This window comes from Lithobates pipiens, unplaced genomic scaffold (assembly GCF_037356315.1).
Source record: "Lithobates pipiens isolate NorthernLeopardFrog02 unplaced genomic scaffold, aLitPip1_a1.2 Scaffold_13, whole genome shotgun sequence".
Taxonomy (NCBI): Eukaryota; Metazoa; Chordata; class Amphibia; order Anura; family Ranidae; genus Lithobates; species Lithobates pipiens.
The window spans coordinates 127208807-127236357 of NW_027507718.1; the positions used below are offsets into that span (position 1 = coordinate 127208807).

The 27551-nt window shown below is 43.0% G+C and overlaps 1 protein-coding gene across 3 annotated transcripts in view; it reads right to left on the bottom strand.

Annotated features, from left to right (window-relative positions):
* Nucleotides 1–27551, bottom strand: part of KCNN1 (potassium calcium-activated channel subfamily N member 1) — a 210757-nt gene that overhangs the window by 24927 nt on the left and 158279 nt on the right. For all 3 annotated transcript variants that reach the window (XM_077475545.1, XM_077475542.1, XM_077475544.1), the window contains exons 7-8: nucleotides 17230–17357; nucleotides 9387–9456 (exon numbers count right to left, since the gene is read on the bottom strand). In XM_077475545.1, coding sequence (XP_077331671.1) covers nucleotides 9387–9456; nucleotides 17230–17357 — 198 coding nt within the window. The remainder of the gene's footprint in view (nucleotides 1–9386; nucleotides 9457–17229; nucleotides 17358–27551) is intronic.

Here is a 27551-nt window from a genome sequence, read left to right on the forward strand (position 1 = left end):
GGGTATAAGTAGAAGAATATTTTGGATTTATGGACATCTCTGCATGACTGCAGGGTATTCTTATCATTTATTATAATATTGCCAGGAAAAAGTTGTCTTTTTGAAACATGAAACAGGAGTTCTTACACAATAAGCATGATAGGAACAAGCCATTGTTATATTTATGCAAGCTGGACCCAGTAATGAAGGGTTCACTCCAATGTATCAGAGCTGTAGCTTTATGCAAAGTTGCTATTAGACAAAGTTACAGATATTATTTTGGTTGAATATTTAATTTTTAATATTCCGACATTCTGCACAGCAAATATATAGCTAAGTGTTTGTCTAATGAAAGGTTCAAAATTTGAATTTGTTTTGTGTGTTTATGTACAAATCTAACAATGAAAAATGTGTACATTTGAATCCAGCCACCTTATTGCCTCTATTGGAGGAGGCTGGAGACAAAGAAAAAACACATGTGTTAAATTGATGACGTGGGAATCAGCTGCTGTGAGCCCAGTGCAGGACACACTCCCAGAAGACCCGAGTATTTACTTTTTTGTAGTGTTATTCCTGGTTTTATACCGAGGATGAAGTTTATCACCCAGAAGGATTCCCTGTATTCAGAGTCATTGGATCCTTTTTCCCCATCTCAAGAAGCAGAGCTCCATGTTTTAGAAAAGCCTGTGAGCTATAAAAAGAGTATATATTTATATAGATAGTCAAGATATAGAGAGCTTTTGGTTCCATTTGAAGGGCCAGAAGTTTGTTTTTACTTCGGCAGGTAAACCAATCAAGCATGCCAAGTTAATTTGATCGGCTGTTTTCAGCCTTCCAGGTTCTTGCTGAGGTAGCCATACTAACAGGAAAAAACTCACATATGGAAGCAGACCAGGCGACTCTAAGGATGCTACATTTACAGCCCCGGACACTTGCTGGGTCTGTGCAACTCACAGATTCCACCCGAGTTCTGGCCCAGTATAGCTGGGATTAATAATTCAACTTTAAGGACCCCAGAACGAGAAGCACAAGTGGTCCACAGAGGGCAACTTCTTACGAAACAGGACTTTGGAAAAGGTGATCATTTATGTTTGCCAGACACTCTTTTCCCTTCAGCTTGACACGTGGACCGTGTCATCAGTCACAAGCAGTTATGGCTGCCTTAGTAAATGAGCGTGGGATAGTGCCAGGGTTCTCCACAGTTGTTTTTATAACATACCACTTCTTGTTTTACCTGTTACCAAAGGTGTTACCAAAAGCTGAACATCCCTTCCAGAGATAACAAAAAGATATATCCAAATGCCCAAGTCAGGATGTTACGAGTATGTATTTTGTTTGTATGGACATGTTTTCTGGATGTCCAGTGGCAAATGCTACTGCAACGGCCACAGTAAAATGTGTTATCAGAAGTAGTTTTTAAGTACAGAGTGCAGAATCTACAGAGAATAACAGAGGAAATCATTTTTATAGGAGAGTCCTTACTAGAAGTTTTGAGGTTTTATTATTACACCCCCTACTGTCTATAATGTAGCGGACAAAGTAGAGTAAGAAACTAGAAAACTTTTGCCTGAATGTTTTATTATATTTTATCAAGCCCGTAGGGGGATGTTGGACTCTCTCCCTATGGGATTTGGTTTGGGAGTGTGTTACTCACTTGCTTATATTTTGTCTCAGCAGCTGAAGTCCTCCATTCGGATCTCACAGAGAATGTTGCTGATTTTTTAAGGTTTTTGACAAACTCATTTATGTGTTTTCTCCCCAATTCCAGATCCTAAAAGTTTGGAAGGATCTAAAACTAAAGCCAGTTGACTAGTGGATTGTTAAGAGACATTTATATATAAGGAGATGTTTGGAGACTCAATACAGCATCTATTTCATGTACAGTTTTGCAAAACTTGAAGGAAAAGTGACCTGGATCTACACCAGACACTGCAAAAATGACTAAATGAAAGATATCTCTGTGTTTGATTTGTTTCCTTCTTGCGATCACAGTCTAGGGCAATTTTTGATTCAATTACTTTAATTGTAAGGGATATATATATTTGAAAAGTAGTTTAGCCATGTTGAAGTCATATTTGTCTTTTGTACCTCCATTTTATGTAGAATCATCTGTGTTTACATGTGCTGATAAGTCAGCATACCAGCAATTAAGCTTGAAGGCCATTCTGGCCACAGGAGTGTACAGCCAGTACTCTGTAAATATGTCTTATCAATCATTTGTTTTTCACAGTGAAAAGTCGTTTTGTAATGAAAAAAGCTGCTCAGCTATTATTTTCTCCACAATGGAGTTTTTGCCTCTTTGGCCAGGACTACCTCCACCTAAGTGTGTGGAGGTTCCAGGTTAAAGGTGATAGCAGGTATGGTTAGTGATCAAAATATTGATCAAAAGAGAGGAGACTGTAATGGAAATTTGTAGGTTCTGTATATAATTGTATTCTATTTTATGTGTATTGCACAATGCCCTCACTGTGCACACGGCACTAATAACATGTTTTGCATTCTTTCGAGTTCTGATTAGAATAAGCCTGCCTATGTAACGCCCCTTGTTACCATAAATGTACAATTGTAATATTAATGTGATACCTACGTAATCATGTGTATAAAAGCCTTCAAATGCGTCATAATAAAGGAGAACGGTTATTTGGAAAGATGCTGAGCGTATCTTTTGTGTCTGTTCCCTACTGCAGTAGTTATTAATTTGGAACCACTAATCAATATGAGGATAGGAGTTGCCTATCATCAAAATATCCATTTCACCATCACTGCCCTAAGGACACAATCAACCCTTTGATTGCCCCTGATGTTAACCCCTTCCCTGCCAGTGTATTTTCTACAGTGACAGTGCATTTTTTTTAGCACTAATCACCGGGGGAAAAAAAATCACCAAAAAGTGTCACATAGGGGGTTATTTACGAAATCCACTTTATACTGCAAGTGCACTGAAAGTGCACTTGGAAGTGCAGTCGCTCTAAATCTAAGGGGTAGATCTGAAATGAGTGGAAGCTCTGCTGATTTTATCATCCAATCATGGGCAAGCTAAAATTATGTTTTTTATTTTTCTTGCATGTCCCCCTCGGATCTACAGCGATTTTACTTCCAAGTGCACTTTCAGTGTAATTTCAAGTGCACTTGCAGTGCAAAGTGGATTTTCCTTTAGTAAATAACCCCCAATGTGTCAGATCTGATTGCTGCCATTACTAGTAAAAAAATGAAGATAAATAAAAATTCCATAAATATATCCCATAGTTTGCAGACGCTATATCTTTTGCACAAACCAATCAATGTAAGCTTATTGGGATTTTTTTTTTTTTTTTACCAAAAATATGTAGCAGAATACATATTGGCCTAAACTGATGAAGAAATGTAATTTTTTACATTTTTTATTGGGTATTTTTTACAGCAGAAAGTAAAAAATATTGTTTTATTTTTCAAAATTGTCTCTCTTTTTTCATTTATAGCACAAAAAATAAAAAACGCAGAGGTGATCAAATACCCCCAAATGGAAGATCTATTTGTGGGGAAAAATAGGACATCAATTTTATTTAGGTACAGCGTCGCACAACCACAAAATTGTCGGTTAAAGCAACGCAGTGCCGTATAGCAAAAAATGGCCTGGTCATGTAGGAGGTAAAACCTTCTGGGGCTGAAGTGGTTAAAGCCTTGTTTTTTTTGTTTTTTGTTCTTTTTTAAAAATAACAAACATGTTATACTTACCTGCTCTGTGCAATCGTTTGCTGTGGGGGCACCCAAGCAGGTTTGTTCCCAACCCATGGAGAGGCGGCTTCTGATTGGCCCACTGGCTGTGATTTGACAGCAAAGGGAGCCAAGGGCTCCCACTGCTGCCAAAAGCAAATCTGGGGAGTCCCCAGAGAGGCAACGCTCTTGTGGACATCGCTGGATTAAGGGGGGGGGGCTTAGGTAAGTATTAGGAGCAGCTGCTGCACACAGAAGGTTATTATCTTATTGCATAGAATGCCTTTACAACCACTTTAACTTAAAGTTGGGAAATCCCTTTCCTCATTAACAAAGTGAAATTAAATCAGAGCGTGGCACAAAACAGACTTTGTTGGCTAATAAATGCAATAGATGAGTCACTTTCCTTGTTTTTTTCAATTATAAGGCCTCTTTCGTACAGGGCGGACCCCTGCTGCGATCCACTTTTTCAGCAGGGGATCTGTTCACTGATCTCCGCTGGGCAGGCAGATGACAGGTCTGTGTTCGCCCTGTTTATACAGAGAGGACACGGACACAGCCCGCTCTCCTCTATGAGCAGTCGGATGTAAGCTGGCCGGCTGTCTGTTTACACCCAACTGCCATACAGATCACCTTCTGCTTGTTTTTTCCAGATCGGATTGTAGGTAAGTGGGTGTATACGGACACATGTCTGTTTACACCAGCCGCTCCATAGAGGAGAATAGACGCTCTGATCGGGTCCGTCTGAAAAAAGGCAGACCTATTTGGAACGTTTGTGTGAAAGGGGCCTAATGCCCCATACACACGATCGGATTTTCCAACAACAAATGTTGGATGTGAGTTTGTTGGCAAAAAGTCCGACCGTGTGTATGCTCCATCAAACATTTGTTGTCTGACTTTCCGCCAATAAATGTTGGCTAGCAGGTTCTTAAAATTTCCACCAACAAATGTTTGTTGTCAGACTTTCAAATCGTTTGTACACAAGTATGTTGGACAAAAGTCCACGCATGCTCAGAATCAAGTACGAGCTGGTGATATAACTAGCGTTCGTAATGGAGATATCACGTACGTCTTCTACGTCACTACGTTCGTATTGTTAGCCAACATTTGTGTGACCGTGTGTATGCAAGACAAGTGAGAGCCAACATTCTGCAAACAAAAATCCATGGTTTTGTTGTCAGAAAGTCCGATCACCCTTCAAAATTTTAGGAATTTTTAAGGGTGTAATTCCCCATACACACAGTCGGACATTCCGACCACAAATTCCGTCTGATTTTTTTCAACGGATTTTGGCCGAAACTTGTCTTGTATACACACAGTCGCACAAAGTTGTTGGAAAATCCGATCGTTCGGAACGAGGTGACGTCAAACACATACGTTGGGACTATAAACGGGCCAGTAGCCAATAGCTTTCATCTCTTAGTTTATTCTGAGCATGCGTGCCACTTTATCCGTTGGAATTGTCTACACACGATCGGAATTTATGCGATCGGATTTTGTTGTCAGAAAATTTTAGATCCTGCTCTCAAACTTTGTGCGTCGGAAATCCGATGGAAAAGGTCCGATGGAGCCCACACACACGGTCGGATTTTCTGACAACATGATCCTATCGCACATTTTCCGTTGGAAAATCCGACCATGTGTATGGGGCATAAGAAGGAGCATTAAAGCATAATGACTGTATCGCATTGCAAAACATGAAGGAGATTCTGCATATCTAATGAGGTAATAGAACTGATCCATTTTCACATATAATTACAAATTCTACACATAAATAAGGTATTTACTGAACTGAAGATTAACTGAAGCTGACAAAATCAATCTAATCTTTTTCTTATGATATCTATATATTTCCTTTAAACAATCCTTTTCTAAACTGCATTTTAAGTGCATGTGCAACCAAAACATTTATTGTTTGTTTTGAATACAGTACGGAAGGGTTAAAACCCCTGCCAGGCTGTTATTTACTGTCTCTGTGCCATTGGAAAAATGTTTCTTTACGTCCTGTCCTAGGGAATTCCTTGCTTAGACAAGGTGTCCTCATTGTAAAATTTCCCCTAACCTCTTGTTCTGGGGACAACTCAAAAATGTTGCATTTCCATCACTCTGCTTTCTCTGTCACAATGGTCATCAGTGCAAATAGAGGGCTGAATCTGCCAAATGGCAAAGAAAGAGCAGTAAAAACTTATTAGGAGGGTCTAACCCTTCCCTAGTCTACCAAAAATGAAAAATAAAGTTTTTGCCTAGAGAATCACTTTAAACTAAATTCTAGTCAAAAGCAAACTTTAGAATACACTAGAGTAGCAATACAAGGCACCTGTTCAGGGCTTATGATTTTCATTTAGCCTTTGCTAAAGTGCTGTGCAGCTTCCCTGCTACAATCTCCTTATAAGGCCGCGTACACACGGGCGGACTGTTCGCCCAACTTTGTTCGTCAAACAGTTTCGGCAAACAGTCCGCTCAAAATTAGCATGGACGGACATGGCCACACACGGCACTTTTTGAGCGGACTGTTTCAGCGAACTGTTTGCCAAACAATTCGCTCAACTTTTGAAATGAACGGACTCGCCCACGTAAGGCGGAGGCAAATCCGCCCATTTCGAGCGCGTGTACAGGTAGGCGGGGCCCGCGAAGGAGACGTCGCGGGCTCCGCCGCCTGGAATGGACTTAAAGGGGAACCCCAACGCCGAAAAAAATCGGCGTGGGGTCCCCCCAAAGTCCACAACAGACCCTTGTCCGAGCACGCTACCCGGCCGGCCAGGAAAGGGGGGCGAGCGAGCGCGCCCCCCCTCCTGAGCCGTACCAGGCCGCGTGCCCTCAACATGGGGGGGTGCCTTGGGGAAGGGGGGGCCGCGCGGCCCCCCCACCCCAAAGCACCTTGTCCCCATGTTGATGAGGACAAGGGCCTCTTCCCGACAACCCTGGCCGTTGGTTGTCGGGGTCTGCGGGCGGGGGGCTTATCGGAATCCGGGAGCCCCCTTTAAGAAGGGGGCCCCCGGATACCGGCCCCCCACCCTATTTGAATGAGTATGGGGTACAATGTACCCCTACCCATTCACCTGTAAAATAAAAGTACCCAAAAAAAAAAACACAACACACGAGAAAAAATATTTTATTGCACAGCTCCGGGGGTCTTCCGTCTTCGGGGGTCTTCTCGCCGGACTCCTCCGCTATCTTCGTGTAGCTCTTTTACTAGCGGAGGAGTCCAGCTTTCTTCCTCCCCGCCGCCGGCCTCTTCTCCCGACTTCGGGGGTCTTGTCCCCCTCTTCGGTTCTTCTGCCGGGCCACCGCGCCTTCTTGTAGCTCTTTTGCAGGCGGTGGCCCGGTCTTCTGTCGCCGCTGCCTTCCGTTCTTCTGTCGCCGCCTTCGGTTCTTCTGCCGGGCCACCGCGCCTTCTTGTAGCTCTTTTACAGGCGGTGGCCCGGTCTTCTGTCGCCGCTGTCGCTGTCGCCGCCTTCCGTTCTTCTTCTTCTTCTTCTTCTTCTTCTTCTTCTTCCCCAGGAGATGTTGACACGTCGCTCTCTCCGTCCGGAATGCCAGAGCCGCGCTGTGCGGTCACTTATATAGTGACAATGGGGCGGGGTCACATGGTATATGTCACATGGGTTGGTCACATGGTGACCCCGCCCCCTTACGATGTCATAGTCCCCATGTGACATCAACCCATGTGACCAACCCATGTGACATATACCATGTGACACCGCCCCATTGTCACTATATAAGTGACCGCACAGCGCGGCTCTGGCATTCCGGCCGGAGAGAGCGACGTGTCAACATCTCCTGGGGAAGAAGAAGAAGAACAAGAAGAAGAAGAAGAACGGAAGGCGGCGACGGCGACAGCGACAGCGGCGACAGAAGACCGGGCCACCGCTTGTAAAAGAGCTACAAGAAGGCGCGGTGGCCCGGCAGAAGAACCGAAGGCGGCGACAGAAGAACGGAAGGCAGCGGCGACAGAAGACCGGGCCACCGCCTGCAAAAGAGCTACAAGAAGGCGCGGTGGCCCGGCAGAAGAACCGAAGAGGGGGACAAGACCCCCGAAGTCGGGAGAAGAGGCCGGCGGCGTGGAGGAAGAAAGCCGGACTCCTCCGCTAGCAAAAGAGCTACACGAAGATAGCGGAGGAGTCCGGCGAGAAGACCCCCGAAGACGGAAGACCCCCGGAGCTGTGCAATAAAATATTTTTTCTCGTGTGTTGTGTTTTTTTTTTTGGGTACTTTTATTTTACAGGTGAATGGGTAGGGGTACATTGTACCCCATACTCATTCACATAGGGTGGGGGGCCGGTATCCGGGGGCCCCCTTCTTAAAGGGGGCTCCCGGATTCCGACAAGCCCCCCGCCCGCAGACCCCGACAACCAACGGCCAGGGTTGTCGGGAAGAGGCCCTTGTCCTCATCAACATGGGGACAAGGTGCTTTGGGGTGGGGGGGCCGCGCGGCCCCCCCTTCCCCAAGGCACCCCCCCATGTTGAGGGCACGCGGCCTGGTACGGCTCAGGAGGGGGGGCGCGCTCGCTCGCCCCCCTTTCCTGGCCGGCCGGGTAGCGTGCTCGGACAAGGGTCTGTTGTGGACTTTGGGGGAACCCCCACGCCGATTTTTTTCGGCGTTGGGGTTCCCCTTTAAGCCCATTCCAGGCGGCGGAGCCCGCGACGTCTCCGTCGCGGGCCCCGCCTACCTTCACACGCGCTCGAAATGAGCAGACTTTCCTCCGAGCGGGAACAGTTTGCTCATTTCGAAAGTAGCCTACACACGGGCGGACTGTTCGCTCAAACACAGTTTCAGCGGACAGTTTTTCGGAATTTCCGAAAGACTTTGTCCGTCAAACTGTCCGCTGAAACTGTCCGCTGAAAGCCCACACACGAGCGGACTGTCCGCCCAAACACTGTTCAGCGGACAAGGTTGGGCGAACAGTCCGCCCGTGTGTACGCGGCCTTACCGATAATGTTGTTCCAGGAAAATCATCTCCTAAACCATGTTAATATGAAATTCAGGTGTTCCCAACCTCACTGCCTGCTGTCTATGTCCTAGAACAGCCTTTCTCAACCTTCACAGCACAGAGGAAACCTTCTCCGGTCTTGGGGAGCCCATGCTAAAAATTAGAAATCTTCAACTCATGATACATTAATGTGATGGTCAGTGGGAAGAATGGTCCTTACACTTGTGGTCATTGGGAAGAATTACCTCCTTACAGATAGCTAAAAAGATCAATGGTGTGAGTGGGATTTTATCTGAGAGGTAGAAATTGCCCAATGCTGAAGGAACCCCTAGCAACCTCTGGAGGAACCCTGGGGCTCCACTGAACCCTGGTTGAGAATCACTGTCCTAGAGGTTTTACAGCAAGCATTGACCTGGCACTGCAGTTCCTATATCTGATGGAATTTAAATTATATAAAATATGTGCATGTCCTTTGGACTGTATAGGGTTTATTTACTAAAGAAAGGGAAGTTACACCCTGCAGGGAATTTTCCCAAGAGCTTAGTGAATGAGATGAAGCTCCACTGACTTCCATCATCCAGTCAATTACAGGCAAAAAAGCTATTTTCTCTATGCTGCATAAATTGTACTAACAGTGAACATGCATATAGGAGGAGAGAGCAGACCGTTACATTGGGGCCTATAACAGCATAAATAACCTTACCATTGAGCTAGGCTTCTTGATGTTGGTAGGCATATTTCAAATGAAACTCGTATGAAAATAAAGGCCACTAATCTGCTCACCTTTGCTAAATCCACCAAAGTGTTGGCCTGATCATTGAGCTTTCTCTGTTCCATTTTCACACTGCGTAACCTGCAAATGACAGAATGGTTACTTTCACAATGGCAGACCAGTATTTGAAAAAAACTATTCCATGACACATGCAAAGCAACCAATGTCTTTTCTTTCTTCACAAAAAAAAGAAATGAAAACCAAGGCCAAAACAACTGAAGCTGAAATATAACACCATCCCCTGCAGCACCTTCACATAGCCTAAAACATAGGACGGTTCAGTGCTGTCAGGGTTAAGAATCTTTATGCATTAGATCATGCAAAGTTAATTGAAAATGAGCAAGCAAAAAGTTCAAATCTGCATAGCATAGCTAAAGACCTTTGTATGAAAAGGCCAGTACACTGATGCACATCTTGTAATGGGTTAGAAGTTTAAAGTTTGTTAAGCATCTTTGCATGCATCATTATGAGTTACCCTTTGTACCACCATTACCTCTGATAGATAGCTTTCATGGAGAACTGGAGCAGCCACCGCAACCATTTTTGAAAATGAGTATGCTGCTAACTATTATGAAGAAGAGTCATTTCAGACTATGCCACCTGACAGAGATCACTAAGTCAACTTCCGTTTCAAAAATGAAACTAAGCGAAAGTGCTCTTTCCAAACCAAGTCCAAATCCAAACAGGATTTACTATAGGTTAGATCAAGTACAAATCTTTGATAGTTCTACTTCGTTGTAATGTTAAACTATACTGTGTACTATATTAATATACAGTACTATGCAAAAGTTTTAGGCAGGTGTGAAAAAATGCTTTCAATTAGGAATGCTTTCAGAAATAGAAGTGCTAATAGTTTATGTTTATCAATTAACAAAATGGAACATTGATGACCAGAGGAGAAATCCAAATCAAATCAATACAAGAATTTCTGTGGATGTAGGATGCCTCAAATCCTTCTGTCTCTTCATGTAATCCCAAAGGGCTCTGTGTGGGGGGCAAACAATCACTTCCAGGACTCATTGTTCTTCTTTACACTAAAGATAGTTCTTCATGACATTGGCTGTGTGTTTGGGGTTGTCTTGCTGCAGAATAAATTTGGGGGTAAACATTTGCCTCCCTGATGGTATCAGTGGGAGAAAAAAATGTCTGAGCATCAATAGTTTGTAAGAGGTCCTGCAAGTGCAAAACCCTCAGACAGCTCGGCCCGGGAGCAGCTGCCCTATTCACTTCTATAGAAGACAGATTGGCTAGGCCCACCACCTAGTGGAAAGCCTGGATTAGGGGATGCCTATTCATTTCTATAGTAGGACTTGTCATGGGCCTGTGTAACCCTGGGACTGCTCAAATACTGGTGGTGTCCAATTGGATCTAATTCAGTTAGGGGGCATGCAGTAGGTCCACTAATGAAAAGAAATGCTGTGATGCACACCGACTCGTTTTTGATTAGAGATTATCTCATTTGGCTTGATATTGTCAACATTTATAAATAAAGGCATATTGGTACATTCAGCCCTGAAAATAAGCAGGGTAGGACCAAGTAGCCAAACTTTCAAGGCATAAAGCCTGCTATATCTATGCTATACAAGACTGATTACTTCTCCTAGAAGTTTTATTCAACTGCTAGTGGTATTAGAAACCTGAAAGTAATACAAGGATGAGTGTATTGAAAGGTAATTTTATTGCTTATGAGTTTTAAGCAACTGCTGTCTCAATTACAACCCTCTTTTGGTGTAGGAACTGGACTTCAGATGGACATAGACTATACATATAGAAAACGTTGAGAGGAGTTTATTCGAAACAAAATGTTACAAAAATGTTTGGGGAGGAAAGCTATTCCTACACTAAGGGTAAGGATAAATTATCCGGCGGCTACGACACCACGGCAGTGACGTCAACTACGTCACGGATGACGCACCTCGTCACGTCAGCGCAAGCGCCCTGTACACAGGACAGCGGGAAAACCTCCCACCTTTTTGAACGAGCAACCAGGGTGGTCTAACCACACATAGACAGGATACACTTTGCAGTGCTCTAGTGAAACAGCGACTGGATCTGCAGCGGTCACACTCTCTGGACACCTTGATGAGAAGTGAGCCCCAGGACTGACCAGATCTGAGCAGTGAAAGTTCTTCCACCAGGCTGGCGACAACGGACTAGTCCGGGAGGCCTAGAAACTAAGAAAGCCCCATACTTTCCGGTCGGGTGAGTGTCCTACTGACTAATTATCAGCTGCCTATTGTTTTCAGCACTTGTCTTGGCTACTATCTAAACCCTATAGACTGTCTCGCTGACTAATCACTGACCATACAGCTTGATCTGTGACAGCAGTGCTGAACTAAGGACATTTTCTGGCTAACTTATGCCAATGCATCCACAGTCCATCATAAACTGGTTTATTCTCTACTAAAAGTTCTCTTTCATCAATGTGGGCCTCCTGGACTAATTTATTCAGTACCCAAGTCCTCGCTGTGCATATTTAACCTATTCTCCAGTTTGGGAGCATTTGGCATACAGTGTGGTGAAACACGCATATCCTGATGGTACCTGGTACAAGCATTTATGTGCTTATTATATCCTCACTCTCTGCCCTATATGCAGGTATACCCAATATTTGTGCATATTATGTGTGCCTATAGTCTGATATGACGTATTCTTAATAGACAACGTTGTCTTTGTTTTTCTCTTGTTCAGGTGTTGGTGATGGGACCCAGTTTCTGTAATCTGTTATTTTTGTGCAATAAAGTATTTTCCCTATTTAAGCTGCTTGGTCCGCCCATGACTCCCTTTTTTCAGGGGGACTGCAACTCCTGATCTCCCTTTTTTTCTTTGTGTCAGATTTTTGAGTCACGGAAACCACACCTAATTGGTGAGTCAGTAATATCTGGGACACTGCACCTATATCTGCACAGACAAAGCTGTGGTGCAGTGACTACACTTTAGTGAGCAGATGGTTTCTTTTTTTTTCAATTTTTTCTGTAAGGATAAATTGTTCCTATACTGCTAGACTGAAGAAATGCTCATTTTTAATTTAAACAAAAACTTCTACTTTAAAGATTCCAGCCTAAGGGATACTTCCATTGTGTTTCCCAGTGTGAAAGATGTCTACTGAACAATTTTGATAGTCTTTAATTAGCAAGCACTCTGCTATCTTGTCACATGGAAAATACACACACGCATTTGACAGGACCATTGAGCCTTTTATTCATAAACGTCTACAAACCGCACCATGATAAGTTGCGACTTGTAACATCTTTTTCTGTGAATTATCTGCTAATTTACATTTATTTTCTTAGTTATTATAAGACACATGCCATGGGGGAAATGCAGGGTAACAATTCCTAGCCTCCTTCTGTAAATGCCTGTTTTTGTGCCTTACTATAAAACGTGAGTCACAGATCTAGTACAAGTATGTAATAAGAAAAATCTAAATTTCTGAGCTCCATAACTTTGTGTAAAAGCACTAAACTGAGTCAGTGTGAGAGCCAAGCAAGTTGCGTTTTTAAAAGGAGAAATTAAAAATGGCAGACTTTTTTTTGCTCTCCTATCAGGGATCTTTTAAAGCTGAACTCTAGGTAGGTAATAAGGACAAAAATAAATGCATCTTTTGATGTGGTAATATATCCTTAAATGTACTTTTTTAAACTCAAGTCGTATAAGGACCTGACTTTGACTTGGGATCAGTCTCTTGCTCTATCTGTATAGCAGAGCTTAGACTAGGAGAGGTAAAAGCAGCTTGTAGAGTGGTAATCTCATCCATCTGCTGCTTCTCTTTTCACCGTCCTGTCATAGGCTGCGGAGAGGACATCAAAGTGTAATGCCCCATACACACGGTCGAAAATCCCAATGGAAAAAGTCTGATCGATTATGTTGTTGGAAAATCCGATCGTGTGTGGGCTCTGTCGCACTTTTTCTGTCGGATTTTCCGACGCACAAAGTTTGAGAGCAGGATCTAAAATTTTCTGACAACAAAATTCAATTGCATAAATTGCGATCGTGTGTAGACAATTCCGACAGACAAAGTGCCATGCATGCTCAGAATAAACTAAGAGACGAAAGCTATTGGCTACTGGCCCATTTATAGTCTCGACGTACGTGTTTGACGTCACCTCGTTCAGAACGATTGGATTTTCCAACAACTTTGTGCGACCATGTGTATGCAACACAAGTTTCGCCCAAAATCCGTCGGAAAAAATCAGACGGATTTTGTGATCGGAATGTCCGCCCGTGTGTATGGGGCATTACTAACTGAAGCAGAGCAAAATCAGCTATAGATTTGGATCTAAAGCAAGCAGATGAGTGCGGTTTGGCCAATGCAAGGCTTGCAAGTAACGTTAGGCTACTCTCTTGTATAATGTACTATTTAGTTCTCTCAAGCAGCATAGTTACTAAAATACTTCAGCTCATTATAGAAAGCAGCATGTTCACAGCTCACAGAAAGAAAAAAAATTTATGCCAGGTTTTCTCATTCATCAGCGAATGAAAAACCACAACAGGATCTCAGAGATGAAGATCACGACTTTGCAGTTGTTTAAATTCCCATGCAGACAAGCACCAATACATCTGGAGAAGTTACTTGTTGGACAGTTGGGGTGGGAAATGGAGAAAGAAACTTACTTCTGTGCTCTGGTAGGGGATGATTTAGCAGAACAAAGACAAAACACAACAAAATTGTTGTTGCCATTAACAAACAAGACACTAAACACAAAATGCAACACATCTAGTTTACAGGACTTAGGTGTATACAGGAGACAATCTGGAGGGTAGATAAGGCAGGGAATTGCCATGTAAATGACAATAAAGTAGATATGAGTGCGTACAATTTAATGTGTTGGTTAAGAATATATCAAACGTTCAACGGATAATGCCGTTTTTGACAATGGGAATCTTTTATCTTAGAATGACATACAGGTGTATCCTTGGATATAAGAATATGTGAATCTTTGGAGGGTTTTACACTTAAAATACTTCCAATTAAATCTTATATGTGTTTTTTTTTTTTACATAGGCAAGCAAGAATTGCAGAGACTAGTCAAGCAATCTAGCATTGCCCCCACAGTACAATAGAAGTAGAGGCTTGCTTTTGTTGATACTTCGGTGGAAGTGCATTAAGAAAGGTTCCACCTGGTCTCGATGACCTGCTCAACAATGGTCAGCCTACATCATTGATTTATGGATATAAAGCAGCAGTGCAGGCCATGTGTACCATTTCTTTTTATATGCTATCCAGCACTAATGTTGAAGAAGTGGCCTCTTCAACCTGTTCATTATGTGAGAAAGGAACCATTTTTTGTGTTTTCAGCCACTGCAAACAACAATGTTAACTGCTATTTATACAGAAAAATGAAAGGAATGTTTATGTTAAAGGGAACTAAACTCTCCTTTACAGGCAAGGAAGCTGCCATCTTAGCCTCTGTTTGATTTGCAGTTGCACATGTGATCAGTTATGACACCAGCCATTTGATGGCTTGACAGTTCAGTTGAGAGCACAAGCAATTGAGACAGTTATCATTCACGGCATGCCTTTACTGTATCTGTTTTGGGCAACCAAAAAATTGATTGGTTTAGTTCCGTTCTAACATGTAGTGATAGCGTAATCAGAAAATTCTCCTGAATATTTTCATGTAGTTCTGTCTGATCTGTTGGAACTCAACTATTTCACCAATCCAGGCAATTTTAATTTATGAATTGCATGCTTCTCTGCAGACTAGACAAATCTGCATAAGAAAACAAGCTTTTTGCCAATACGCAAGTTTTGTAAATGGATTTCAGCGATCACAATTAATATCCACTATGCCACCCGGTCTTATATTATAACCTATAAGAATGAATTCTTGGCCTTTTATCTCCTTACTCCTCTCCGTATAAACTGGCACCTGTTTGGTTATACATTTCATCTGCATTGCTGCTGTATTTTTCGTGTTGCCATGGAAGCCATTTCAAGTATTAGCTAAACAAATCTCAGGGAAATCAGAGTTGTACAAGCTTCAGTTCATTTTGTCCATATTTATTTTCTGCATATATTTACTCACAGGGTAGGTGGGAAATATTTAAAAAGGTTAAAAATGAAAAAAATGTATACTGTTAATTTGTAGCAACCCATTTAATAATAGAAAATGCATGCTGCCATTATTTGACCAATAGTTGATCTAAGTGACGCAAGTAAGTACACATATAAGATAAATACATTGTATAACCTGATTGAATACAAGCAAACATAGCATAACTTATGGCTTTATTTGAATTATACTCCACCCTACTGTAAACATTGAACAAAAAGGCATACAGTTCATAATAATGCTGATTTTAAAATGCACATTTGAAATTATATCTAGTATTTTTTTTATATTTTGATAGTTAACATAATCTAATCCTTTGTAGTTCATATATTAAATACAGGATTCACGAAAAGTTTTTTGTTCTTTGGTCTTCATGTATATTAATATAGCAGGAGCCTATGCTGAGATAGCAAAAAAAAACAATACCTTGCCAATGCCTTATCTCTTCAGCACCATATGTTTAAGTGCGCTAGATGAACAACACTTTGGGGGTTATTTACTAAAGAAAAATCCATTTTGCACTACAAGTACACTGCAAGTGCACTTGGAAGTGCAGTCACTGTAGGCAAATCCACTTTGCACTACAAGTGCACTGCAAGTGTACTACAAGTGCAGTTGCTGTAGATCTGAGGGGGACATGCAAGGAAAATAAAAAACAGCATTTTAGCTTACACATGATTGGATGATAAAATCAGCAGAGGTTCCCCTCATTTCAGATCTACCCCTTAGATTTAGAGCAACTGCACTTCCAAGTGCACTTTCAGTGCACTTGTAGTATACTTGCAGTGCACTTGTAGGGCAAAGTGGATTTGCCTTTAGTAAATAACCCCCAATGAGCATATGTTTAGTACTATCTCTCTTCACTTTGTAGTTATTTTTATGTAGCTATTTGTACACGTTTTCAGGTGTGTTTTTATCTCAATAAACAACATGGGGAGGTTTATCTCTAATAGGTGCTATACAACTTATTGAAGCGGTTATTACAGGGCTATAATTATCATTAGATGCTTATGCGCAAGTGCCTAGGGCAGCAAGGCAGGCGAGAGCGCAGAGTACGACACATTTTTTTACAATTGGTGTATCCGGTCAAAAATGGGAAGAAATGGTGCAAAACCCATTGACAGTTTGTATATAAAGCTATCATAATGCTGCCACACGTAAGGCATTCTTGTTTAAATAATGATGATAATAATAATGATGATAATAATAATAATTATTATTGTTATTATTATAGTATGGAGGGGTAGAAATACGGCTAGAGTCTATTTGAAAGGTTAGCCCTAAAACTGTGATATTGCAAAGTAGTTAAAATTTGACAGGGCTTCCAACCTACCCTTGCTTTATTAAAAACCGACCGCAGTTCTAAAACTCCCCCCTCTATTTAAAAATATACTTTATACTTTATCATCCTTCAAACTTATTTTAAAATGTAAAGTGTATTAAAAAAACATATCTCAAGTACATTTCTAAATTGGAGTTTAGGCCCAGCCTGATATTATATGAATTTTGGCATTTCCCATGAGAGGAAGATATAGGGACAAAGACATGGAAGCAAGTAACATGTGCTTTGAAACTTCCAAAACTGACGCATGGGTGTGTTTATAAAAATGATACTACGAATGTTAGAGTCAAAATGATTAGCACTAAATATGTAAAAAAAAGTCTTTCTGATATTGCTCTCTTTTCTTTCCACTCTACCCCCTTTATTTTGCTTTTATTTTGAAGTTTTAGTTACCCTCATTTCCTTTCTCCCCTTGACTGACCTTTACACCTTTCTTTCCCTTCTACTCTCACTTACAGGTGAATTGCTTGCAGGAACTTGCGCTGATGTTTGCGTACTTTAGCATGGTCAATTTTTCTCACAAGCTTTGTGTATTTGTAAATGAGCCACGTTTCCCTGAGCACATTGGCAGCTGCATTTTTCACCTGGAGATAGAAAAGAATAAGAAAGAAAAAAAAAAGAAAACAAATTACATCATCAGCAATAATAGGAAAAATATTGTAGTGAATGAAGACAGAAACAGGAAAACGTGGAAATGAAGACTTGATATAGTGACAAGGAATTCTGCATAGAGGATTTTAAGGAAGGGTGGATGGGGAGATGGTAAAGGAAAGTATTAGAACAACATCATATCCAACAAACCACCCACCTTCCTTCCTTAATTTTCTCTAATAGCTTTACATACTGGACCAGAATAGAACCTTTCATACATGTAATCACATAAAACAGACTAAATTGTATAGAAAAAGGTATACCAATACCCACAGACCCTCTGCAGTTGCTAGAGGATCTGGAGGTGTGGACAGCCTGGTAAAAATCAATATGTGGCTACTGCATAACATTAGACTATGTCGACCACATCATTACAGCAAAATAAACTGTCAGAGGTCCTAACCATTCCTTACCCTTATCTAAAGCTAGGAAAGGATTTGACTAAATATAATCTTTATTTTTTGCCTCATAATCTCTTTTGTTACTGTTTTGCACTGCTTTGCCCTTGAGCAAGATTGATAAAATGTTACTATGTTAAATATATTTCAAAATGCATAGTAATAGTTTGAGCACCAAATTTATCTGTAAGGAGACAGATCGAAGAACTCTTTTTTTCCATATATTTATGGAATAAATAAAATACGCAAAAAAGAAAGGAGGCTGAATATAGTGATGGTATTACATGTTTAACAAATGCAGACCCAATAACTGGTGTCTTTATTCAACCTTACTAACTATGTAACTATGTAACAAAGGTCCACTTGTTAGAATTTGTGAAATAAAGGGAGAAGAACAAGCTAAAATCTATCAGTAATTAAAGGATAAGTTTACCTTTTCAAAAAAATAATAAATGCATGTCTTTTTGCAGGTAAAAAAATATGCATTTATTATTTAATTTTATTGAGAGCCTGCAAAGCATTGCACCCAGGAGCAGCAGATCATGTGTGCTATGTAGCTCCTACGAGCATTCAGTTTCACATTGACAGGAACTTTCAATGAACTACAACCCAACAGCTGCAAAGGCTGTCGGTAGTTGTAGTTTCCCATTCACAGAACACTGTGAATGAGTGACGCGGCTGGGTGGGGGCAGCGTCTTTTTTGAATTGTGGCAGCAGACACATGGAGAAGATCTCCAGTCTGCTGTTACAGCAGGGATTGGGGGGGGGCAGCTGCAGCAATAATGCCGCATACACACTTTCCGTCAGAATAAACACTGACGGTCTTTCCGAAGGAGTTCTGCTGAAACGGACTTGCCTACACATGATCACACCAAAGTCCGTTCATTTAGAATACGATGACGTACGACGGGACTAGAAAAGGAAGTTCAATAGACAGTAGCCGAAAGCTGCCCTTGCGTCGTATTTGGTCTGTCGGAATAGCATACAGACAAACGGTTTTGTCTGTAAGTCCGATGAAGCCCACACACGATCGGAATATCCAATGAAATTATTCCTTCGGACCTTTTCTGCGGGAAAGTACGGTCATGTGTAGAGGTCGACCGATATATCGGCCGATATTTGGCGTTTTTTAATTAATCGGCATCGGCCGATTGTGCTGTTAAAAAAGGCCGATGATATATTCAGCGCGACGTGCAAATGACTTCAGTAATAGAAGTCAGTGTAAGTTGCCTAGAGACTTGAGTGAAGGGACTTGTCTCCTCTCTGGGCAGTCTGCCAAGAAAAGATCAAAAACATACAATGTTTACACTTGAATGAATGAACTCATCTCAGTGTGTAGAGTTTTCAGTTTAACCATTTAAAGATTAAATCTTTTTTGACACTTGATGCTTACAAATAAAAATCCTGTATTTTCTGCTAGAAATTCACTTAGAACCCCCAAAACTTCTATATATTTTTTTAGCAGAGATCCTAGGGAATAAAATAGCGGTTGTTGCAATATTTTATGTCACACGGTATTTGCGCAGCGGTTTTTCAAACTCAATTTATTTCGGAAAAAATACAGATTAAAAAAAAAAAAAAAACAGTAAAGTTAGCCCATTTTTTTTCATCCAAAAGTTTTGATTACCTGTTTTTGTGTAATATATATAAATTTTTTTATATATATATATATATATATATATATATATATATATATATTTCATTCTAAATTATACATACAAGTGAACTGTTTGGATGTTTGTTTTGTTTAATAAATGTAAGAAATTTTCTGTATCACTTAAGGCTGCTTTCACACTGGAGCGAGCAGGCGTTGATGGTAAAACGCTGCCAATTTTAGCGGCGCTTTACCGTCATTTTAGCGGGGCACTTATAATCCAGCTAGCAGCCCAGGAAGGGGTTAAATGTGCCGGTGAAGCGCCGCTGCCAAATCGCATTGCAGGTGCTTCGGCAGCGGTGCCCATTCATTTCAATGGGCAGGAGTGGTGGAGGAGCGGTATACACCACTCGAAAGATGCTGCTTGCAGGACTTTTTTTTAACGTCCTGCCAGCGCATCTCCTCAGTGTGAAAGCACTTGGGGCTTCCACACAGACTGCAGGGGAGCCGTTTTGCAGGCACTTTACAGGCGCTATTTTAAAGCGCCTGAAAAACGCCCCAGTGTCTGTTATATTTTATGAGATGAAGGGGAAAAAAATAAATAAATAATCGGCCTAACATATCGGCCCAAAAAAATCGGCATCATATATCGGCCATCGGCCGCGGCGATTTCTAAATATCGGTATCGGCATCGGCCAGAGAAAAACCCATATCGGTCGACCTCTAGTCATGTGTACGCGGCATAACACGTTACACACTGAATACGGGTGGTAAGATGAACTTATCCTTTAACCTCCCTGGCGGTATGATTATTTCAGATTTTTGGTGCTGAAAGCTGTACAATTATTTTGCATGGAAATTTGGGGTTTTATATTGTAGTCCTGTAATTCTTAGGAATAACTCACTTAAATCTGTCCAAACAAGAGTCTAATAGACATCCCAGGTATGATAAAGTTTGAAAAATTAAATCATAAATTATAATATAATAAATAACTATAAATAATTATACCAAATAATAATATAATAATAATAAAAATTATTAAATAATGTAATCAAATCAAAAACACTGAAATTTGCTCAGTTGCAGAATTGTCACTGTCATTACTTTTCAGTATTTGATGACGGATCTCCCCACAAATCGCTATCGCTCAATTCTGCAAGTGATTCTAATTTATTAACACTGTATTCTAGCTGGTCTAAAACCACTTTTGACGTAAAGGGACACTTTTGGTTGCTATGGACAATCTCCAGTTTCAGAAATAACAGTTTTTATAATATAAAACTGCATGCAGGACACTGGGCAGACCACTAAGGACAAAGGGGATGTGAAATAATTACATACAGCAATGTAATCTGTAAGATTACATTATACTGTATGTAATGTGTGTGTGTTACTTTTTGAATTTGGCGCCGTTCTCCGTCCCCGTGCGTCGCAATGCTCGCAGGGAACGGAGCTCAGTGATGTGATACATCGAGCGGAGGATGAGCTGCTCGCACAGCAGGGGGACATCGCTGGATACAGGGGACAAGGTAAGTAAACGTATCCTTGATCCAGCGATGAGATTCCGAGTTTGGCTTGGGGTTACCGCTGATGGTACTGAATTTTCCCCCCGAGCCAGACTCGGGAATACCGCCAGGGGGGTTAAAGAAACTGGTGGAAACCACACAGCCAAGGTAAATAAACCAAATTACAACTTCCAAAAATGTTGGGATGCTGTGTTAAATCTACATGAATCAGAATGCAATGATTTGCAAATTAAAATATATTATATTAAATTATATATTATAAACCAATATTCAATTTACAATAGAAAATAAAAAAATATACTGCATCAAAAGTTTAAACTGACAAAATATAAAATTTTAAGAAAAAAAAAGGTAATTTTGAAATTGTTACAGCAACACGGCATCTCCCCGGTCGATGATGTCACCAGGGGGCGAGGGTCACCCAGCGACGTCATTGGGTGGCCCCACCCCTTAGAAATGTCAGACAGCAAGAGCCTTCATCGGGTGCAGAATTTTTAATTTTTTTGGGGTCAGAGACCGGCATTCATCATGATTGACGTTTGATCTACTTTGGGGGGGGGGGGGCATTTCTTTTTTTGTTTCTTTTTTTGGTGTTTTAATAAAGAACCTGTCAAAAACAGTTTTTATTTACGTTTAATTTTTTTGGGGAATGAGTAGGAATACTATGGGGGGGTGGGATCTGGGGGCTCCCTTGTTAAAGGGGGCTTACAGATTCTGGGCTTCATGCTTAGATAAGGGTCTGGTATGAATTTATTTTTTTCTTAAAGTTGTAAATTTTCTCAGTTTAAATATTTGATATGTTTTCTATTTTCTTCTGTGAACAAAATATGGGTTTATGAGATTCGCAAATCATTGTATTGTGTTTATATATAAGTTTTACACAATGTCACAACATTTTTGGGATCAGGGTTGTAATCAATGTTAAAAAACATAGCACATTCCAACATATAATGCTATTGCTATAGCAGCAAAGAAATAAGCAAGCCTTGAAACCTTTACTATGTAAATATATGGAAAGAAAATGGTCATAACTCAATACTACAGGTGACGGAATAATACTCAGTGGTTCCTTATGTGCTCCCTAGGTTCATATCTCCCAGGTTTTCTTAATGGCATAACCAAGTGGTTAAGCTTATAATAATAGGACATGCTTTGACCAGTTCAGTGCAAATTGGAGTAAGTTAAACCCAAAAACATAAATTTTCTAGATTGCAGCTTACCAGTTCTTACATATGATGGGTGCATCTTTTTTTGCCCTTTATTTTCATCTAGTGATTCGGCCAGTAAGGTTTAATTTACATTTGCAGCTGTGGGACAGTAAAAACACACTGCTGAGCCAACTGGCCACAAAGCTTTGTGGACTTTATAGGAATTCAACCCTGTGTCATATTTGGCGGGCTCTACCGCCCACCAAATGAGACCAATGTAAGTGAATGGGGCCTCACTGCTACCACTCCAAAACAAGATGTAATGCATTTAAGGGTTTAAAAGTATTGGTAAGGAAGAGATATATTGCCTCTTCACCACCTGTCAAACTCCTCTGAAATGCAATCTGAGGGTGGACACTTGTGTGAACAGCAGGTCAGGGCTTCATTAAAGTGCAACTTTAGCGAAAGATCAGTTAAAGACAGAGTAGAGAAGATTCAGGATATCTATCAGGCTTTTATTTCTGTCCGTGTCTCCACTCAAAAAAAAATCCCCTTATGTCCTGTCCTGGTGACCAATATGACTGGAAAAGAAAGTGAGTACATTTTCCCCAGTAGAAACACATATAGCATTAAAAAAAGGCATTTTACTGAGGACTCATCCAGAGGTTGCTAAGGGTTCCTTGAGCAGTGTGCAATTTCTTCCTCTCAGATAAATTCACTTTAATCCATTGCTCTTTGTAGCTATCTTGAAGGGTGTAATTCTTGTCAATGACCACAAGTGTAAGGAACATTTTTCCCACTGACTATCACACTAATGTATCATGAGCAGGGGTCACTGGCGCCGCCCCCTCTGTCACGCCACACCTCTATATAACAAATAAGTTGTTTCATGCATGAATTCATCCATGGTCGCCACTGCCACCCCCTATTCAACCTGATTAGAGCCATAGGATCTAATAGGCTTCAAAAAAAGGTGGACTCGGAGCACAGAGCATTGTGCTCACAGTACACCCAGATGTGTTAGAAAAGCAAATTAATATTTGCTTTTCTAACACTGAACCGCCTCTCCGCCAATTAGGAAGCACGGGTCTAATACTCATCACCTGATTGGCTGAAGGCACAGACGTCCCTATTGGATGCCTAGCAGAATGGAAGAACAGAGGAGGGGGAAGCATAGAGGACACAGGAGCCATCCCACAGCTCGCCGCCGCCACCCGCTCCCTAACCCGCCACTGAGATGGGAGAAGTGCTGGGCAGACGTGGTGGCATTTGATAGGCACAAGTGGCCGCATTTGATGGGCACAAGTGGCGGCATTTGATGGGGCACAAGTGGCGGCATCTGATAAGCACAATTGGCTGCATTTGATGGGCACAAATGTCTGCATATGATGGGGCACAAGTGGCTGCATATGATGGGGCACAAGTGGCTGCATTTGATGGGCACAAGTGGCGGCATTTGATGGGGCACAAGTGGCGGCATCTGATAAGCACAATTGGCTGCATTTGATGGGCACAAATGTCTGCATATGATGGGTTACAAGTGGCTGATTATGATGGGCACAAGTGGCTGCATATGATGGACACAAGTGGCTGCAATTGATGGCACAGTGGCTGCATTGGATAGGCACAGTGAGGCTGCAATTGATGGTTTTTTTTTCAGTATTTTTCAGTTTGTTTGTGGCCTCCCCCAAAACATTTTGAGCACCAGCCTCCACTGATCATGAGTTTTAAATATAGTCATTTTGAGCAGGGGTTCCCTGACACAGGAAAGTTATTTTATGGGTTCCTCCATTTTGAAAAGGTTGGGAAAGGCTGCTCTACACTAATTCCTCTAAATTACACTATAACTTTCATTTGTAGTCAGAGTCTTCAAGCGAGAAATGTGATACTCCTAAGAACCAAGGCCTGAGGTGTGCCTTGGCCTAGCTGGTCAGTATGCCTGAGAAGAGGGCATATCCCGAATGTAAGAATAAGAACAACATACTATGAGAATGTATGAAACTGGGGAACGGGTGGGTGGGAACTCAAAAACCCTAACGACACTGGCCCTGACAGAGGAGGAGGCTTAAATAGCCCTCTCAGGCTCCTCCTACAAATACAGGCTGGCCTGCGGCCAGCCTTCAACTTGTAGTCAGAGTCTTCAAGCGGGAAATGTGATACTCCTAAGAACCAAGGCCTGAGGTGTGCCTTGGCCTAGCTGGTCAGTATGCCTGAGAAGAGGGCAAAAAGACACAAAATTTAGGTGAAGAAGGGAAGGTAATGAACCATCAAGGATAAAGGTGTGCTCCCGGACGGCAGCAGTACGTATCCAGCAAGAGGGTGAGTGGCAAAAAGACCACTAGCAGGAGTGCGAAAAGCTGGAAACCTGATGGATGTGATGGAGTAAGCGGATAAGGCCCATGCACCATGGCAATAATACTGTCAACCTGGAGAAATCAAACCGGACGCAGGACCCAGGTCCCAACGGATACGATCGGGTCATGCTACAGCCTGAACCCAACAGCTGGGACAGAAACCTGAACCAAGGAGGGCCAAACTCCCTCCTGGAGAAATGGTCCCCATGGCATAATAGACATACCCAAGCCCCCCCTACTTGGAACAAGCTGGGGATTGGAAAAGACGACTGGACTGATGTCTCTAAGTGGAACTCCAGGCAATAAGTTCAAACAAGATCAGAGCCAAGAGCGGAATCCAAAACCATTGCGACATCTGCCCAATCTAGCCCCCAAGGACTGTCACGGGGACGTGGCTTAACAAACGCCCTGAGAGAGACTATACATCCCTGGGCAGTAACCAGGGCCTCAACACAACAGGACATCAACTGAAGGAAAACATTTTTGACTGCTTCTGACCCAAGGGTGAGCCCAGTGGTGAAAAGACATCAGCACCAATCAACAAGCCCTTAACAACGGCCAGGCTGAAGGAAGTGATAGCAAGCATGGATGATATCGGTATGGCTGCCAAGACGGCCCAACCTGACACACAAACTAGAGAAATGACAGACAACCAGACATGAGAACAACAATACCCGCTGCCTAACTGAGAATGAAACATGAGCAGAAAAGTCAAGACCACTGCCCTTAAAAGAACCTGACGGACGGACCCCCCCCCACCCAACATGTAAGTGGAAGTGAGTCCGAGTAACCTGCAGTGCAGAGACAGGCAATTACCTGAAAACTCAGGCCTAGTGTACCCACAGGCCGTGGTGGGTAGACGTAGTGAATGAACATGCAACGTATGACGTATGGTATACGGGCGAGAAGATTGAGGACAACAATAAATTAATGAACGAAAACCTCAGCCCGTATAGATCCATAGACGTGACAGATCCTGACGTGTGAGCCCTAGCTACCTGACCCAGGTACAAACATGACACAGACACGATGGAACATGATAATCAACAAGGCCGAACGACTACCAGAGTATGCCATGAGTGAACAATGCCCCTCTGAGAAACTCAGACTGAATACCAAGTCTGAAATACCATGACAGGCATGCTGGCAGCAACACAAAGACAGAAACGCTGAGACAGAAAACGCTGAGACAGAAAACGCTGAGACAGAAAACGCTGAGACAGAAAACGCTGAGACAGAAAACGCTGAGACAGAAACACAACATGCCATGATGAAAAAACACCATGACAGGAAACGCTGAAACTAACCGCTGAAGCAGAAACGTAGTGACAGAAACAGAGGCAAAACGCAATGACAGCAACAACCAAACAGAAACGCTGAGGCATAAATGAAATGCCAGAAATCCTGGGCCAGAAATGCTATAACAGAAAAACTGCGACAGTGACGCAACAGCAGAATCCTGGCCAGAAATGCAAAGCCCGAAAACACGCTGAGACTGAATGCAAAGACAGAAATCCTGGTTCAGAACGCCATGACGGAAATCCTGGTTCAGAATGCCATGACGGAAATCCTGGATCAGAAACGCCATGACAGAAACCCTGGTTCAGAACGCCATGAAAGAAATCCTGGTCCAGAATGCCACCGCAGTCCAGGGGCAGCATGCTATGACAGCAGTCCAGGGTCAGAACGCTATGACAGCAGTCCAGGGGCAGAACTATACGACAGCAGTCCAGGGGCAGAACGCTACGACAGCAGTCCAGGGGCAGAACGCTACGACAGCAGTCCAGGGGCAGAACGCTACGACAGCAGTCCAGGGGCAGAACGCTACGACAGCAGTCCAGGGGCAGAACGCTACAACAGCAGTCCTGGGGCAGAAAGCTACGACAGACAAACCGGGGCAGAACGCTACGCCAGGCATCCAGGGGCAGAAACGCTATGCCAGACATGCTGGACAGAAACGCTATGACTGAAAAACTGGACAGACCGCTATGACAGTAATGCTGCACAGCACGCCGTGACAATAATGCTGCACCGCACTCCGTGATGGAAATGCAGCACAGAACGTAGTGACGGAAATGCAGCACAGAACGTAGTGACGGAAATGCAGCACAGAACGTAGTGATGGAAATGCAGCACAGAACGCTGTGACGGAAAAGCCGCACAGAACGCTGTGACAGAAAAGCCGATCAGTGCGTTGTCAGCTTTAGTCCTCCTCACTATGGAAGTGTGCAGCTTCTTACAACCTACGTACCTCACCCATATGGCGCTCTCAGTGTCACCTCACTAACTACACTCTTGACCCTGCATATGTGAGGGGGGGAGGGGGAGCCGGCGCGGCCGAATACCTCCCCCTCCCCCCCGCCAGGAGAATCGGTGGTTACCCTGTATGTGTGAGGGGGAAGGGGAAGCCGGCGCGGCCGATCACCTCCCCCTCCCCCCCACGAGCAGAAACGGCGGGCGCTCCATACCCGAGAGGGGAGAGGGGGAGCCGGCGGCAGCCGACCACCTCCACTACCCCTCACCAGGAGAATCGGCGCCCCCCCCGCGGATCACCCCCTCCCCCGCCGCCCCATGAACAAGGGGAGAGAGGATCTAGCGGCTCGACACAAGGGATGGTATCAAAGAGAAAAAAATGACATGATTGAAATAACCTACATACATATCTGCAGCTGGACGAAAACGCCTAAAGCGAGGGGAATCGGCGGGTACCCTGCACAAGTGGGGGGGGGAGGGGAAGCCGGCGCGGCCGATTACCTCCCCCTCCCCCCCCGCTAGGAGAATCGGCGGGCACCCTGCGTCCGATTACCTCCCGCTCTATGAGGAGAAACGGCAGGTGCTCCGTTCCTACGAGAGGGGTAGCCGGCGGCGGCCGACTATCTCCACCTCCCCTCACCAGGAGAATCGGCGGGCGGAGCCAGCCAACCCCCCTCTCGAGACCCACCAGGCGTGCGGCTCCCTGTGGGAACGATGCATGGAGAGCGGAGCTGGCGGATGATCCCCAGGCGGGTGGCTCCCTCGTGGAGCTAAATGCAAGGGGAGTAGGCGAACAAACCCCCCCCCCCGAATGTGAGGCGGGACATCAAAGGAAGGATGCCCCCCCCTCTCC